At 46.6% G+C, this 18357-nt stretch overlaps 1 protein-coding gene across 1 annotated transcript; it reads right to left on the bottom strand.

The window, feature by feature from the left end:
• Positions 1 to 309: 309 nt before the first annotated feature.
• DLX3 (distal-less homeobox 3) lies at positions 310 to 16478 on the bottom strand. The gene is made up of 3 exons (XM_063136487.1): positions 15922 to 16478; positions 12349 to 12539; positions 310 to 900 (listed from the first exon to the last, which is right to left on the bottom strand). The coding sequence occupies exons 1-3, from the start codon at positions 16253 to 16255 to the stop codon at positions 553 to 555; spliced, it is 873 nt and encodes a 290-aa protein (XP_062992557.1). The 5' UTR covers positions 16256 to 16478; the 3' UTR covers positions 310 to 552.
• Between the last annotated feature and the right edge of the window lie 1879 nt (positions 16479 to 18357).

Raw genomic sequence — 18357 nt, forward strand, 5'->3', positions numbered from 1 at the left:
ACCCTCCTCCAAGGAGGACCTCTCCAAACCACTTTGCTCAGGTTAAACACAGCCGAGAGGAGAGATGGATAAAGAAAAACAGTTGTATAATTTCTTCTTGGTAACCCGGAGTTGCACTTGTATGGCTCTTGGCTCTTCTGCAGCCAACAGGGCCTCGCTGACTTCCAAATAAAGCTGACGGTGGTGATGGGGGAAGAAACTGCCCATGGATAAACCCTGCAGGAAGTTAGGGTTGGTCATGTAGTTCTGGGCGAAACCAATTGAGATACAAGATGGACCACAAACGTGTTCCCTTCCCTCCCACCCACCTTTTTCCTTCCCTTTTCTCCTGTCTTTAGATGATCTGTCAAAAATGTCTTAACCCTGTCGCAGTTCAGTTGTTCCTGAGATGGGGTGGAATGTGTACAAATCCTATGAAACACATCAAAGAGTTTTGACTTGTTGCTGTCTGTCTGTTTCTCCCTCTCTGTCTCCTTCTCTCTCTCTCTCTCTCTCTCTCCCCCTCATTCCATTTTTCCTGCTCCACTGGTTTCATCAAGGAGGCAAAGGAGGTTAATACACCGCTCCGGGATTGGGAGGAGGCCCCGGAGATGGGTGATGCATCGAGCCAGAAGTGGGCGGAGGTCCTTGCTGTTGTATGTGAGGCCCGCTCAGGTTCTGATGATGGTACCAAGTATTGTGGTCCTCCAGGTAGCTGGGTGGAGAGTTGTAGGCGAGTGGCTGGGGTAGCTGGCTCCTGGCCGCTGGGTTGTTGTGGGTGTTACTGTCCCAGAGGGTGGGAGAGGGTGGAGAATTGCACGCCATGGAGTCACTGTTATTGGGGCTGTGTTCCAAGGGGACTTCTCCATTCTTGTACAACTTCTTGAACTTGGACCTTCGGTTCTGGAACCAGATTTTCACCTGAAGGAAAAGAGAACAAATAAGTGTGGGTGGAATGTACAGGTTTGTAGGACTGGGTGGAATCTGGGGAGTTTGGCATTGAAAACCAGATGTGGGGTAGAAGTAAGGTTGACTGGCCCATGCCTTTTCCCACCAAGGTGGACACCTCTTCCATGGGCTCCTACCTTTCCCCCATCAGCATAGAGAGAATAGTTACTGCTCCGTTCCAGGGTAAGAGCTCAGTGGTAGAGTGCCCTGCTTTGCGTTCAGAAGGTCCTCGGTTTGATCCTCAGCAAAGAAGAATCCCATTGCACCCAAGACAATGTGGTATCATCTGAATTATATCATGGGCTGGCTCCAAGTTTTGTCATATTTAGAGCAGACCCATTGAAATCAGTGGGATTAAAGTTCACCCTGACTCACTTAGGTCTCATTGGTTTCGAATGTCAAAAACTAGATCCAACTCATTAACTGTGAGGGCTCCAGTTCAAAAAGACTTTTTCATGCCTAAGGTTGGCTTCTTTTTTCTCGTCTTAACTGCAGTTCTAGAGACTGGCTATGGAAGCACCCATGAATTTGGGGAAAAGCTTTTTGGGTGGCATGAGGAGTTGCCCTCCAAAAAGATGGGGACTGGGTGTTTCATGTGCAATATGGCCAGCCAGATTATTCTGGAGCTTGCTAGTAGGCCTAGAACCTCCAATGCTGCTAAGAGGCCATCAGACCACACCTTGCACATGTGATGGGCAGCCCGCTGCTGCTGGTTGAGGCATGCTGGGAAATGTAGTCCAACACATCTGGAGCACAAGAGGTTGGGAAGGCAAGTTCTTCTAGATGATGTCCTAAAAATGGACACCTCCATTGTTTTTATCATGTCCAGGTATCTTATTGTAATTTTTTAAGCTATATCAAACATTACATTTTCATTAAGGGCTGTATTTTTGGACTGTAATTTGTGAACTGCCCAGACAGCTTTGGCTACTGGGCAGTATAGAAATGAAAACCATGAAATGAAATGGGTTTCTACCTTGATATCTGCATGCAGTGCCCAATCACAATGCTGGAAGATGCAGAGAAATATTGTATTTGTGCCTCTGAGCATGTGTAGAGTTCCTGCTTTGAGTAACCCCACATATCTGGCGTTAGAGGGCAAGGGTCTCCAGGTCTGAGAGCGTATATCCCTCTCTCCCCACCACCCTTTTAGAACTAAAATTAAGTTCAAAGAGGAAGTCACTCTTGGTCAGGAAGCACCATGGAAAAGATGGTTAGAGCCATCATAATGTTCAGTTAAAGCACACCTTTCAGGTGAACTAGTGGTGTATGACCCTCTTTAAAGGGAGTTATGTAGATTATTCCCTCTTCACATGAAGTCCTCTTTAAGACAGCAGAGATAATGGGTTGGATCTAGACATAGCCATATGTAGAACAGACCCATTGGAATCAATGAGACTGAAGTATACCACTGGGCTGTATCTCGTGAGACTAAGACTGGATCCAACTGAAGAGGAGAGCTGCACCTGTCTGCATTTTTGGCCACTAAAGCTGCAGAAACCTGCCAGGAGAAAAGATGGCAGTCCTGGTCTCAAAAGCCCCACAAAAAGGCTCCTCTACTTTCAGTGTGATACAGTAGGGTGACCATATGGAAAGGAGGACAGGGCTCCTGTATCTTTAACAGTTGTATAGAAAAGGGAATTTCAGCAAGTGTCATTTATATACATGGGGAACCTGGTGAAATTTCCTCTTCATCACAACAGTTAAAGCTGCAGTAGCCCTGCCTAGCATGAACAGATACAACAGAGGGCAGGGTTCCTGCAGCTTTAACTGTTATGAGGAAGAGGGAATTTCACCAGGTGCTGCCTGCTTACAAATGACACCTGCTGAAATCCCCTTTTCAATACAACCGTTAAAGATGCAGGAGCCCTGTCCTCCTTTCCATATGGTCACCCTCGATGCAGTGAATGGAACAGTCTTGGGCAGCCTGGTGCCCTCCACATGTCTTGAACTATAACTCTGGCAGGATCTGCACTGCTGCTTTAAAACAGTTTATAACAGTAGTGACAACTGTCGGGGCCCACGACACACTCCATATGCCATTTTCAAACCATTTTCAGAGTGTCATATCCTGCTTGGTGTAGATGTGGCCTCCCAGTATTCCTGAGCACTGGTTATGCTTGCAGGAGCTGATGGGAGTCATCCAAAACATCTGGAGAGCAGCATGCTGGGAAAGGCTGGAATAGAATACCAGGCTATGAGCAGGGAGACGTGAGTTCAAATCCTGACTCAGCCCTGAAGCTTGCTTGGTGTCCTGACGTCCATTGGCCAGTCACTCCCTCTCAGCTTTTCCTACCTCACACGGTTGTTGTGAGGACAACATCGGAGTGAGGAAATATGCACTCTTCTCCAAAATCCTCAGAGGAAGGGCAGGGCAAAAATGACATGATAAATGCATTTGCCTCCCCTCCGCCACTTGAGAAGAGGTACAACATCCATCAGTGTTCAGAATCAGGGATGCGGAATGTGTCCCTGGGATCCAGGTGTCATTGGACTTCAATTCCTATCATCCTTCACCAGGGTTGATGGGAGCTGCAATCCCCTGACAAGCTGTGGCGGGCCCACCTTCCTCGCCCCTGTTCCAAAGGATCGCCTGGCTGACCTATTTCTCGAACGAAACGGGGCACTGCGGGTCTTTGTTTCACAAAATCTGGCTTGCTCGGAGCATTTTACAAGCCTGCCTTTGACTGCCAAAGCATCAGGGCTAGGGAGGGCCGCGATGATGAAACATAGGGCAGGGCTGGGCTGGGCAGCCTGGCTGACTAGGAGGACTCTTTCCAACAGCGCTGGTGCAGGGCTGCGTGACGCCCTCCGCACCCCACTGCGGAGGAAGAGCCCAGGGAGGATGAAAGAAAGTGGGTGGCAGGTGGCAAAGAAGGAAGGAAGGAAGGAAGGAAGGAAGGAAGGAAGGAAGGAAGGAAGGAAGGACAAGGGAGAGAGGGGGAGAGAGGGAGAAATTCCTTGTAGCCAAAACAAGGAAGAAGGAAGGGTTAGAAGTAGTTCGGAATGCTTTGTGCATAATTGAGAAATAGCCAGGTATTGGAGTTGGGGGAGAAACTTCTCCCGAGCTACTGACTGGTGCTGTGAAACTAGGCCCTTGCTGCTACGGACTGCTAAATGGTAGCCTGAAATATCGGTTGCCTGTCAATTAGTTCAATAGGCAAATGACGTCTTGCACGTTAGAAAAGGTTGAACAGACTCCCCAAAGTGGGTCAAAGTTCTCGCGAAGGCAGCTTGCATTCAAGCGGAAAGGGTGCTACTGTACCGGGCCACCGTATGTACTGTATTTATGTCAACCTCAACCTCTCTGTCATGGTCCACGCATCCGACAAAGTGGGGTTAGAGACCACGAAAGTGGATGCCAGAATAAACGGGTTAGCCTTTAAGGAGCCTCAAGGCTCGTTGTTGGTTTTAGAGTTTGTATCGGTGAGAATACGGACACGTGGGGTGCAGCCCTGCAGTGATTCTTGAGCACGTGCCTTTGAAAGGGGCTGCTTCTTTCAGATCACGACCGCAGAAACAGTGTGCCAGGACATTCTCCTGGGGAGCTCCATAGGATGCCTGCACAAGGGAACTGTGGCTCATGCCCCAAACGGTATACCAGTTTAGCGTGCAATCCTATGCATGTTTAGGCAGAAAAATAGCCTACGTCTCCCAGCATAAAGAGGCTGGCTGGGGAATGCTGTGAGACGTAGGCCTTTTTTCTGATTGCACCCTTAGAAGACCAACACTGACAACGAAGGAGGTTGGTGAAGGGAGGAATTATGCTAAATCACTTTGAGTGTTTAAGTGTCAGTGTGAGTGAGGGTATATAAAGACAGAAAGGAGACACAAGAAAAGTAGAAAGAAAATGACCAGGACGAACTGATCAACTCCGTTTCCGGAGTTATTTCTGAAATCCGACAAGATTAAGAAACAGCTCCCCCTCATGTCCAAAGAGAACAGTCATGGGTGTTTTTTTCACGGGATGGGTTACATCTGCCTTTGGAAGAGTTCCGATGGAACAGAGTTCAGAAGAGCTGAATACCTTTATTAAGCCAACTCAAAGATCACAAAGAATGTGCAAGCCTTTGAGATCGCCTGTTTTTTTATAGAACAGAAGAGACTCTGATGGTATGTTAGTCTATTTCAGCCTCCCTAAACCAGATGCCTGCCAGATGTGTTGCATAACAACTCCAATCATCCCCAGCCAGCACGGCAATTGGCTGGGGCTGATGGGAGTTGTTATACAACACATCTAGAGAGCACCCGATTGGAGAAGGCTGGTCTATTATAAGACACATTCTTTATTTTGGAACATCTCAGCTCAGAAAAGCTTCCTAAAATGATCAGACACTCAAGAGGTCCCTTCTCATCACAAATACCTCTCAGCCTTGGAAATAGCCCAGAAACTCCCAACTCATAAATCCTTACGACATCTAGAGAGAGAGACAACAACAACATTTGGCCTTTCAGCTACAGAGTTTCAGTTGGGTAGACTCTATACCGTTTCATTCTCTTGGTCTAAGTCAGCCTTCCTTATCTGGTGCTCTGCAAATGTCCTGGTCTTCAGCTCCCATCAGCCCCAGCCTGCATGGCAACTGGTCAGGGACTGTGGGAGCTGTAGTCCAACGACATCTGGAGGGCTTCTGGTTGGGGAAAGCTGGTCTAAGTCAAGGGTGGATAGAAGACAGCACACCAGATGTTTTGGACTTCAACCCCCATAATCCCTTGCCAATACCTCCAAAGGTCAGGAATGCTGCCTACCTATGTAATGATATGAAATATTAGACCATCTTGGACCACCCATCCACAGGTCCCCAATCTCATCCCCAAACACGTATTGGGCATCAGCATCTACATGCCGGGCAAAATTGCTCCAGATGACTAAGGCAAGCAAGCCAAGCTCTACCCTGCCGGAGAAGGCAAACATTTCCTCTGGTCACAAGTCAATCTGACTGTGTACGAAATTGCTGCCTTGACTACCACGTGGCGAACGTGAGCAAAACCCATTCTATACAGCCAGAAAAGAGAAGACGCTTCAGATGACTCAGGCAAATGATCCAAGCTCTACCCTGCAAAAGACACCTCACGGTCACTAGCCAATCCGACCCTGGGGGAGGGGGGATTCCTTCCTGACCATCATGGAGCTGGCAGTGCCAACATGAGCTCAAACTCATCCACCCATCCTGGGAACATTCTGCAGGTTGTTCTCAGGTGACCACCGCCACGCAAGGCTCTAGGCCTCTCAGGACCCGGAAGCACGCCAGCCCATTGCCTTATTTAGATCAAAGCAATTAAGACGCCTTGTTGTCGTCAGTGCCTTTGGCCAGCTTTGCATTCCATCCTGGCTTCTTTAACACTCCCTCACTGACCTGCTTAAGAGGGAAGGCGTATGTAAGGAGAAGACAAACAAGCAGCCTCCGTGTCTGAGCGTGGGAGGTACCACAACCACACTTGAAACACAGGAAGCAAAGTCTGCCAGCCAGCCGGAGCCCACTTAAAAGAACTCAACGTTTATATTCTCCCAATTCAAACATTTTGACCATACTTCCAGTTACAGATGCTGTTCGACTTAAACAAATACAAAATAAAAAGTGCATTGGATTGGATACGGTGGGTTAGTATTTTATAGGATCACCCGAATGTTTTAATACAGAGTCCCAAATTTTAGTTCCCTCAAATTTTGTTTAATGTGAATAAACATCCATGTCCTTATTTTTTATCTTGTTTTGAGAGAAGTGCCGCAACTCCAACCTGCCTGGTCTCTTTCATCCTAAAAGTTTGTAATGGGGAAGCAGCATGGACACTCTGTGGTGACAGGAAAGCACTCTGCACATGCCCAGGAGTCTTTATGCCTAGTCTATTCATTCTAGAACAGGAGTTGGAAAAGGAAAAACAATTTCAGGGCTGAGCCCTGATCAACGAGGAAGATGAAAGAAACCCATCGCTGTGGTCAAACCCGAGAGACAGATGCCAGCTCTTCACATCTCTCTGTTTCCCCCACCTAGATACTGTGGCCTTCCAATCAGGGCTTGGTGTAAACAGCGGAAGTTGCACTATTGCTATTACGTCCTCCTGCTTCTGCCGCCCCAAATTGCAGTGGGAGTAATTGGGTCAAATAGCTTCTGGGGTTGAATCTTTCATGGGAGAGAGAACTTGGCAGAATTCTCCTCCGTTTATGTGAGGGGTTTGCACGATCCCTCCTCTCTCAGTAAAGAGCTGGACAAGGAGATGAACTATCTACAGGCAGTTTTATGAATTTGCCAGTATGTACTCTATTACACTGTATTTAAAACTGAGGTGGGGGTCCTTTGACCCTCCAGCTGTTGTTGGACTATAACTCCCATCATCCCTGACCATTGGGACTAATGGGACTTGGAGTCCAACAACATCTGGAGAGCCACAGGACCTCCACCCTGATTTAAAAGGGCCAAGAATCCTTCTTAAATGGAACAATCAAATGAAACCATTCAAACTCCTCTCTTAACCTTTTACTTGGAAATGTTTGTAGTTGGGAATAAGCCCCGTTGAACACAATGGGCTAGATCCAGACTTAGTCATGCTTAGAGTAGACCCACTGAAATCAATGGGACTTACATTTGTCATGACTTACTTAACTACCATGGATTTTAAAGGGTCTACTGTAAGATGACTAAGGCCTCATCTACACCAAGCAGGATATTCCACTATGAAAGCAGTATGAAAGTGGTATATAAAAAGCAGGAGTCACACTACTGCATTATAGTGGTATTGAAGTGCACTGACAGCTGTTGGGGCCCATTGACAGATACCATATCCAGCTTTCATACTACTATATCCTGCTTGGTGTGGCTCCTGCCTTTTATATACCACTTTCATACCACTTCCAAAGTGCATTGTGCAATATCCTGCTTAGTGTAGATGAAGCCTAAATCTGGATACAACCCAACCAGGATTCCTTCTGGGTAAACATGTATAGAGCCATGCTGCTGAGTTTCAGTGGAATAAATCAACAAGACTTATTTCCAAGCATGTTTGTTCAGGATGGAAAAGGGTTAGGAAATAAGTTTCAAGCATCTTTCAACTTTGGAGGGGTGTTGATGCAACCAAATCTTGCTAGACAGTAGTTCGTTGTGGGGTGGTGGTGAGAAAAGGGACCGAATTCAAAGTCAAACCTCTGACATGCAAAGCCTGTCTTCTAACTTCAGATATATGAGAGCGGTATGCAGAAAATTACTAGTGGTAAGGTTTCTTTTCATTCGGTCTTCATGAGTCTTAAGGCTGAGCCCTGGAAGGAAAACCAGCCCTAATGAACTTTGGCTCACACTAAGATAATGCAGTCAAGTTTTATCCAACACTGCCCAAATAAACCTTGACATCTGTCAAAGCTGCATTTCCATCCCCTGCACCTTTATTTTGTCTCCCAAACTTGTTAAGAACTACTTGATGTTCGTACCTTGTCTATTATTCCTCTCTGATATAAACTGGTGTGTTATATGGGAAAGATCTCCAAAGCTATTGAGTCCAACTCCAGAGGAACCTCACCAGCTCTCCTTAACATACCCATTCAGACTTTAGAAAAACCACACAAGCTCCGCATGAGAAGACATCAAGAAGGGCTAAGAATGGACATCAAAAGTCCTTTAGATCAGGTGTAGGCAGAAAGTTGATTGGAAACTATTAATAGATCTCTGGATGATTTGCAGTAAGTTGGCAACAGTTTCTGACTACCAATAGCTTAGCAACCACAAATAGCATTCCCTCTCCCCAAATTAGGCTTTTAAAATGAAGAAAGCTGGGGGTCACGAGGCCATGATCTCAGTTCAGGTTCTAAACATAGAGCCTGAGAACAAACTCAGAGGCCCCCTTCTCCTTTAATTCCGAGGATATGACTTTTTCACCTGGCTCTGATTCACAGGTCTTGGGGGTACTAGTAATAAAATAAAGTAGATCCAACAAGCCTGAAGCCTGCCCACCCCTCCTTGAGATGATAAAAGTTGGCTTCCTGTCTTGCGTGAACAATGGTCTCCTTCCCACTGATCGCCATCTTTAAGAGACTTTGGGTTCCATTCAGCAAGGACAGGTAGAGAGGCTTACCTTGCTCTGGAAACCTGCCAATCCACCCCCCTTCCCGGTCGAAACATCAGAAAACATGTCTTGTTTGGGTTGTAGCCAAACTTGATAAGGCTTGGGAGATGATCTGTGACTTGGCTTGTGATCATCTGGGAATAGTATAGGCTGCATTTTTAAAAACGTTTTTAAAAGAAACCAGCTCTGAGCTGAGAAACCAGCTCTGGATTCAGACTGGAACAATACCATTGTGGGGGGAGTAACCCTTTCCTATCCTGATTAAAATACCTTTCTCAGTCATCTCCACCCTCACAAATAAATAAATAAACCCCACTGGCGTGTCATAAGGGGCCTGTATGTTTTGCCCCATGGGACAAAGAGGAGGGGGAACATTGTGTTTGTTTGGGGGCGGGGAAGGTTTCAAACAAAGGGTTAATCTATCTCCCCCAGGGTCATGGTCTTAGGGTGACCATATGAAAAGGAGGACAGGGCTCCTGTGTCTTTAACAGTTGCATAGAAAAGGGAATTTCAACAGGTGTCATTTGTATACATGGGGAACCTGGTGAAATTCCCTCTTCATCACAACAGTTAAAGCTGCAGGTGCCCTGCCCTCTTTTAAATCTGGTCACTGTAGTATAGTCTTGCAGCTTTAACTGTTGTGATGAAGAGGGAATTTCACCAGGTTCTCCATATATACAAATGACACCTGCTGAAATTCCCTTTTCAATACAACTGTTAGATACAGGAGCCCTGTTCTCCTTTTCATATGGTCACCCTACATGGTCTTGATCTGAAACCAGACCTCAATGGCCGCTATTAACACATTAAAAAATAAATAAATCTGGAAGGCAATGTCTTTTCTAGTTTGGCCCCAATGGCTAGCTGAGATTTTAATTTACAGTATACATCTTTATTTGGAAGTGAGTCCCACTCTCTTTAGTGGCACTGACTTGCTAGTAATGTTGTTTAGATTTGCAGGCTAACATACATGTCTACTCAGGAGTAAATCCCATTGAGTAAGAGAGGTCACAATGGGGTTGCAGCCATAGTTAATATTGGGGTTTGATCTGCTTTAGATGGTATATTTTAAAAGTCATTTTCCTATTTTGTCTCTGCCCGCCACCACTTTAATTCTACAAGGAGATACTTTTGCCCAAGGAAATGGGTGGCACCATTAAAAAATTTTTTTATCCCCCTTCCACAGTAGTTTCACTCATATGAGAAAAATCCAAGAAAATTAGGAATATTTACAGTCTGATCCTACCCATATTTACTTGGAAATCACTCCCAATGAGTTCAATGGGACTGGTACCCAGATAAGTGAGAATAAGTTTTTAGCTGTGCGGCTTGATCCACTATATGTGTCTCAGACATCCTACAGAGGATAGCAGCTTTACTGTGGAGCAGTAAGAAGGAGAAAAATACAGCTCCAATGAACAAATTAGATGCAGCCGTATAATTCCTCCACCATTTCTATTTTTGATTTTCATGATCTAAGGACAGTTTGCCTAGAATAAGATCTACACAACTGTTACTACAGTCTACTCCAGTGTTCCCTAACCTGGCCCCTTCCAGTTGTATTCCACTGCAATCCCCAAATTTCCTGTAGAGTCTACTACTGAGTAGACCAGCATAGCTAGCCATTGGGGAAGGCTGGTCTACTCAGTAGTAGACTCTTCTGGATAGATTGATGAACTGGAATACTGGTGGATCCAATCTCATCTTAGCCTCACTTGGGTGACTTAGGGTGGCCAAATGCAAAAGAGGACAGGGCTCCTGCACCTTTTCAGCAGGTGCAGCTTGTCCTGCAAAAAACAAACAAAACAACAACAACAACAACCCTCTTCTACACAACTATTAAAAGATGGAGGAACCCTGTCCTCTTTTGCATCTGGCCACCCCAGCTGTCTCTAAACCAGAACTGGGCAACTTGTGGTCCTCCAGATGTTTAGGCCTACAACTTCCGCGAGTCCTTGCCAGCCAGTGGTGAGGCATGATGGGAGTTGTAAGCCCAAACATCCAGAGGGCCACGAGTTGCCCACCCCTGCTCTAAATTTTAGCTCCCCTACCCTGTAAAATGGGAATCGTGATGACGAACAAAAGGAATGAAGCATTTGAAACGATCTAGGAATGACAAACATTGGGAATATTCTGTTGTTCAGTAGCAACTAACAGCTCATAGACGAATTCAGGCCTGCAATCACCAGTGGGTCTACCACTCGCTTGTGTCCATCTAGAGACTAGCAGAAAGGCCCCCCTCCTGCTACCACCCCAGACAATTTCCTCTTCACAGTCACCATCGCTCTTAGCCTAAACTCACTTGGCTTCGGGGGAGGGAGAAGAAGAAGAAGAAGGAAGGAAGGAAGCTGCCAAAACACATAAGCTGCGTTGCCCCACCCACAGGTTTCCTGCAGCAATTCTCCTCTGCCTCTCTGGGCAGTCAGCATACCTATCTTTGGGCCTCAGCCAGCTATGAGTAGGCGGCGGCAGCAGCAACTGAGAGATGGGGGCAGGGAAAGAGATTTGGCGCCTTCGTATTTATGCTCTCAGATTGCTCACTATTGGGATCACCTATATCAATTTATTTATTTATTACATTTTTATACCGCCCAATAGCCGAAGCTCTCTGGGCGGTTCACAAAAATTATCAATGACAAATATCAATGACAAAACACGCTTTCCATTTCCCACCTGTAACAACTGCTTTCATAAAATACACCCTCCGTCTGTCTCTCTTATGGTGTCATAAGCGAGATTTTGTCACCTCAAGCTGATCCCCTCCATCCCAAGCCCTTGCTGTGAATGATGTCACGGAATGCACACAAGCACTACAACTGCTGAGGCTGAAAAGGGCGCTCCTGGAACCTGACAATCCATGCAGCAACCAAGAGAGAGAAGTGATAGGCTGATTTGGTGGTGGGTGAACTCCCTGCCTCCCCTCACATATACCTAAGAACAGGAATTGTTGGGGAGACAGGGAGCTAGTGATAAGAGGAGTGGAGAGAGGAGTAAAAATAATAATAATAAGACTTGGTAGGTTAATTTCGCACGGAGGTTCAAAACATCTGCTCAGATGTTTAGCTGCAGGAATCTCCTCTGTATTCTTTGATCTGGACTCAACCAGGTTGGAAACCCAAAGGTAACCCTCAAATCAAAAATAAAGGCTCATCTGCACATCAACCAAAAGCATCCAAGCACCTGGAATAATTGTTCTCTTGTTTTCCTAGGCTATATACACAACACTGTGTTTCCCCTGTCCTGGAGGGTTTTTCTGAACCACCTTCTAGGCCCCCTAAGTTCAACAACTCTCGCACTCCCATTTTCCTAAACAAAAGCAGAAAGCTAAACAGATCTGTGTGTTCGCTTCTTGGTTTGTTTCTGAAAATCTACCTGAGTCTGGGTCAGTCCAAGCTGTGCGGCCAACTCTGCCCTCTCTGGCAGAGCCAGGTATTGCGCCTTCTGGAATCTCCTTTGCAAGGCTGCCAGCTGGTAGCTGGAATAAATCGTGCGCGGCTTTCGGATCTTTTTGGGTTTTCCATTGACCATCCGCACTTCTGGTTCGGGTTCTTCTTTCACCGAAACTGGAGAGGCAGGATAGGAAGTGGGAAGAAGGGATAAACCAGGGGAGGGAAAGGATGGAAAAACAATATTAGAGTTAAGAATTATAGTGAAATGTTGGGTCAACGCTAGAAAAGAAATCGCAGAGGGTTCTTGGGCTCTTGCTTTTCTGCAATGTGATGTTCCATATCAATTTAAAAGGCCAAACTATGTTTCAGCAGAAAGATCCAAATTTCCAGTCCCTATTTGCTGTAAAGGAGAATGAATGAAACCCTAATATTGAGAACAATAGATCCATTTCATTAGATCTACAAAGGAGCCATTCTATTGAGAATGTCAGTTTACCATGAGTTGGATCCAGATTTATTGCTACTTAGAGTAGATCCACTGAAATCAATGATAAATTAGTCAGGACTAACTTAAGACCCCTTTATTTCAATGGATCTATATTTTAAGAATGACAAGAGCAGGGTCCAACCCTGTAACTCCAAAATAATGGCAATCTCCGGATGGGATCTTTTTTATTATTATTTTGCTCTGCTGTGTAACTTCTGTGCCCCAAGTTGCACATCTAATGCCCCCAACAGCTCCCAGTAATATGGACCACACCAGCATGTCCAGATGACCCAAGACCTCAAAAACCTTTCGCACAGACCTCCATCAACAGCTACTTTTGGTTAACATTTCTATGGTACCAACAAGGTGTTAGGCGCTTGACACAGACATGTAACTCCGACCCATCACCTCACCTGTTCTCAGCCCTTATAATCAACATAGTTTAGTACCAGATCTGGGGGGTGGGTAGAATCTGGGATTGATGGTTTATCTGGAACGTTTCATGGGAGAAAGAGACACACAGTGCAAGGATCCTATGCATGTCTACTCAGAAGTAAGCCCCATTGAATCCAACGGACTTACTCCATGGGTATGTGTTTGGGATTGCCACATAGTGTTGCTTGAATGTGCATTGGCTTGACCAGTCAATTCACCTCTCTGGAATTTGTACCTCAAATTGTTGTTCAATCCAACAATCGTTTTATTGGCAGGTGACAGAATCAATTATGGAGTTGCCCAGGAATATTGGAAAAGAAGAAGAGGTTCAGGCAGTCTGTAGCTTCCTACTCAGAGGACGACTGGGAGCGGGTAGAATTCCAATAAAAAGAAAAGATCAGAAAATAATTAAACCTTCCATATTTGATCAGTTTCCTACTTGATAGTTTTCTTTTTCAGTTTTTCCTTCGCTTGGCTCAACTCTCCGACTACTTCTATTTTATTATTATACAGCCTTTTGTTTTCAGATTCCCTCCTCTATCCAGTTCTCTTTATTTTTTTTACCTAAAGTTTTTAACATTATAATTCCCAGTTAAACTGGGGAACGCTGCTGGGTTCAGCCTTGCTTCGTTTCAAAACTCCAGGCTCACAAAATCCAACTCCTTCGCTCTTCCATTTTGACCTAGCTCGCCTTAACAAAAATTACAAAAAAACGTGTCTTCCTTATTTCTCTGTCCCACTAGATTCCTGATGTAATCTCTCTCTCTCTCTCTCTCTCTCTCTCTCTCTCTCTCTCTCTCTCCTTGGCAGGAAGCATTGTCCGGTTACGTGGGGACAGTCGGAACCACACAACCCCCATGTTCCCTTCCTGAAATATTTGTGGGGAGTGCGGGCGTGAATTCTAGGCCTCAAACGGGCAGCCAGCATCTTTGGACTCTCAACGTACAAAATCTACATGCTCAGTTTTGTCTGAAACTTTTCTCACCTTTACACCTCAGTCTTAAACCCAATTCCTTGGAAGCAAATCCTACTGCCTTCAGTGGAGTCCCCCCTCTCCAGAACTGCTGTTTTTGGCTTTCATGGTTTTACTTTAATAAAGAAACTTGCTAGCTTCTGATTGCTAGCTTTTCGCCTTTCAGTCTTTCAGTTTTATTTTGCTTCCTTTCCTATTTTTTGTTTGTTTTGTTTTTAGTCAGCAAAACCACATCGAGAGTCCCTACTACCTCGAAACATGAACTGCGTGTGTCTCAAGGTTTCAGAAGGGGGGAAAGCAAAATCTGCAGGCCTGTTTTGGGGGCGGGTGAAAGTGGGAGCGAAAGAGCTACTCGCAGAAAAATAAACATGTAAAAAAAACTATGGGGAGAGACGGTCTCAGAACAAAACTGTGGATTAAAAAAAATGAGGGGAAGGGGGGATATTCATTTTGCCTCCACCCTCCACCAAAAATAAATAAATCACAGAATCAGCCGAAAAGTTTTGGTTGCAAGAAAAAAGATCGGATTTGTCTTCCTTGAACAAAAGAAGGAATTCGAGGCACTGGTGCGACAGGAAACCTGGGTATGTACTTTGCAAACTGTAATCTAAACGCATCGACCAGTTCATCGTTTTTAAGAAGACGGGTGCATGGATTAAATCTTGGAACACCTGAACTTTGATCTCCCAAGTACACAGAAGAAAGGGATCGCGGGGGGGAAGGCTTGCACCGGGTACTTTTCCATCGCCACCCTGGAACTGAGCAAAGGTAACCCACCAGCACTCGTGGGACTCTTACAGCGCGACCGGAGGCATGTCTACTCAGAAGTAAGCCCCAATGAGTTCAAGGGGGCTTGCTCCCAGGTAAACGGGCATGCGATTGCAGCCCTAATTGGCTCCTCGGAGAATCCCACCAGGAACCCAACATTGCACACAGCTCCACCGCCGACTTTGATATCCGCGAAAGGGTCTCCTCTCCAGCCAATTCCGCGTGCCTCTTTCAAGGTAGAGGAGCTTGAATTTTGCAGGGGGACGGAAAAAAGCGGCTGGCAAGGAGTTTTCTCCCTTTGCTACGTTTGGATTGTCGCTCAATTTCCCCCCGCGCGCGTGTGCGTGGGTCGTGGGTAGGTTGCGCGTGTGCGCTTCTGGCGTCACTAAAATAGAATCCCGGTTTCAGTCCGTGGCTACGGAAGGATAACTTTATCGATGGGGAAAGCGATGTGTCCAAGAGTTGTACAGGCCTACAACAACAGCAAGCCCCTAAGGGAATCGGGGTCCGGTGGGGCAGGGGGTGGAGAGGATAGAGGACACGGTTGGGACCCATCCAAGAAGTTCATGGTTCAAGTCATCCTCCAGAATGTGGGGCTGGGTTAGATCCAAACTGGAGCTGTGTCCGATTTTTCCGATTCAACCATACTTTCTGGGAAGGCATCAACAAAGAAAACCAGTCCCTCGACAGCTAAAAATAATATATTCAAGAGAGCGGGGAGGGGAGGGGGAGAGGGGAGAAGGAGAAGCTCCACATCTCAAGAGGTTCTGGAGCCCCAGAAAAGAGAAAAAAGAAACCCCTACCACAACACAAATCGTATCACTCACACCCTTGATGCTCACCACACACACACACACACATACTAAAATATATGTGTATATATCTGCCCTTACCTGTTTCTTGGCTGGGCAGCTGCTGATCCCGGAATGATCCATATTGCCTGTACGAGGTGCTGTAGGGGTAATCAGATTTGGGGGAGAACGTCCCAGCGCCCCCGATCCCATTGAGGTTAAACTGGGGGTGGTGGTAGGCATAGTGATTCATCGGCTGCGTGTAAGGTTGGCTCGGGTAATACTCGTGCTGGTTATGCGGGGTGCTATAGTAGCCCAGGTCCGTGATGGACGACTCCGGGAGAGTCGGCGAGTCCTTGGTGGCCGCATGGCAGCTGAGCGAGCTGGAGATGTCCGTCAGGATGCTGGTGATCTTCTTATCGAAGGATCCGCTCATGATGAGAGGAGCCCCACCAAATGGAAGGTCCACCGCTTGGCCAAGGAAACCTAACAACAAAATGTGCAAGGCTTGCTGGTAGAGAGATGATTGTTATTATTATTTTGGTGGGGGAGGGGGTGCAAAGTACTCTCCACCTCCTGCTCTCCTCTTCTTCTTCCTCCTCCTCCTCCTCTTGAGTAGGCTTATACCGTCATTGCTCCAGTAATAGCTGCTGCTGCTGCTGCTGCTGCTGCTGTCCTCCTCCGGGGAAAATGTGTAAGAAATCCAACCCAGCCAGCTTGCTTAAGCCCTTTAATTAGGGAGCAGAGAAGGGTGGATACTACATTCCGATTGGCTCCAGAAATATTGCCTTGCAGGCAAAACAGACTCTTACACACACACACACACACACTCCTTCTGCCTCTGTCTTTCTATCCCTCCATACTTCTTTTTTTAAAAGAGCGGATGAGAAAATAAATGCAGCCACCACCACCAAAAAACATCAACAAAAACCCACAGGCACACACAGAGACACACTCACTCCTACTCTTCCTGGGCGCACGGATGTAACACCTTGGTGACCAGGTTGATGCCAGAAGCAAGGGTGTCTTTGGATCACCCCCCCCCAAAAAAGAAATACACACGCACCCCGATTAGAGGAGGGATTTACTGAGTTATGGGGTGGGGGGGGGCAGATGCCTAAACTGGAAAGGGAGAAAGCTGTTGTACGTGTCTGTGAAGAGGCCTGTTCTGTTTACCTGGGCGAAGGTGCCTTTCAGGCTTTGTGGCCTGTGGCCTGCCCAAAGCACAGCCCTGCTCCATGCCAGCTGGTGGGTAGGACCTCGGAGAGGGAAACTTTAAAGCCCGTGCTCTTTTGAGACAGAGAGGGAAACTTTGAAATCCATACTTTCTTTGAAACAGATTTGCACATTCTATTATAGCATTTATTGTTTGATTTGCAGAATTTGTATACCATTCCATATCTGAAACAGATTCCAGAGCAGAGAACCTAAAAATCAAAACAATAAAAGATACAAAAATTAAAGCACGATTAAAATTATGCTTAAAAACAAAACAGCAATAATAATAAAAAAAAAACCATGCTGGTAAGTCAAGGAAGGCTTCCTGGAATAGAGCTGTTTTCAGGAGATGCCGGAAGCAACACAGTGTCACTGCCTGCCTGACTTCCAGCGGCAGGGAGTTCCACAGGAAGGGGGCCACCACATTGAAGGCTCTTCTCTGGGTGAACTCCAATCAGGCCTAGGTCCATGTGGAACCACCAGGAGCATGCCCCCTGACGACCTCAGTGACCAGGTGCGCTGGTAAGGGAGAAGGCACTCTCTCAAGTATCATGGTCCCAAGTTGTTTAGGGCTTCGTACACTAGTACCAAAACCTTAAACCTCATCAGTAAATAGGCAGCCAGTGCAGTTCCCTCAGCAAAGGAGTTGCACGCTGAAAGGGGGTATCTCCCGACAACAGCCGAGCTGCTGCATTCTGTACTAGCTCCAGCTTCTGGTGCAGTCTTAAGGGCAGCCCCACATAGAGTGCATAAGGTAACTAACGCTTGTACCACCATGGCCAAGCTATCCCTGTCCAGAAGAGGCCATAGCTGGTGAACCCGCCGAAGCTGGTAAAAGGCTCCAAGCCGCAATGGCCCCTTGGGCCTCCCGAGACAATGATGGATCTAAGACTGTCCCCAAACTACAGCCATGATCTTTCAGAGGGAGTGCAACCTCTTCTAAGTAAGCAGGCATAAGAAGGGGCTGCAACACTGCACGTTGGTTCTCAAGGGTCCACAATGTGGTGCCCAGAATGCTCTTCACTCCCTGCCCCCTTCAAGCATTCCCCCTCCCCATAAATTGAAAAACGTTGTGGATCCAGGTTCTCCTTCCTGTTCCTGGAGCTGCCACTGATCAGTGGGCAGGAAGCGAAAGCAAGGCTAAGGGATGGAGGGGAGAGAAAGAGCGAGGCTAGGGATGGGGAAAGGAGAGAAATCGCAAGGGTAGAGGATAGGAGTGGAGAGAGAGGAGGGGGGAAGGTCTGTGGAGGCAGAAGAAGATTAGGTGAGCCAAGAAGCAACCCTTGCCATTTTCCTCCTCCTTCCCAGCCTCTACCCTGA

Source organism: Elgaria multicarinata, chromosome 11 (assembly GCF_023053635.1).
Source record: "Elgaria multicarinata webbii isolate HBS135686 ecotype San Diego chromosome 11, rElgMul1.1.pri, whole genome shotgun sequence".
NCBI classification, from domain to species: Eukaryota; Metazoa; Chordata; class Lepidosauria; order Squamata; family Anguidae; genus Elgaria; species Elgaria multicarinata.

Bases quoted from the DNA above. Each gene is read 5' to 3' on its own strand.
- DLX3 (XM_063136487.1), bottom strand. From the start codon at position 16,255: ATGAGCGGATCCTTCGATAAGAAGATCACCAGCATCCTGACGGACATC. The intron at 12,540-15,921 runs GTAAGGGCAGAT...CTGCCTCTCCAG, and splicing joins GCTGCCCAGCCAAGAAACAG to TTTCGGTGAAAGAAGAACCC. The intron at 901-12,348 runs GTAGATTTTCAG...CTTTTCCTTCAG, and splicing joins TTGGACTGACCCAGACTCAG to GTGAAAATCTGGTTCCAGAA.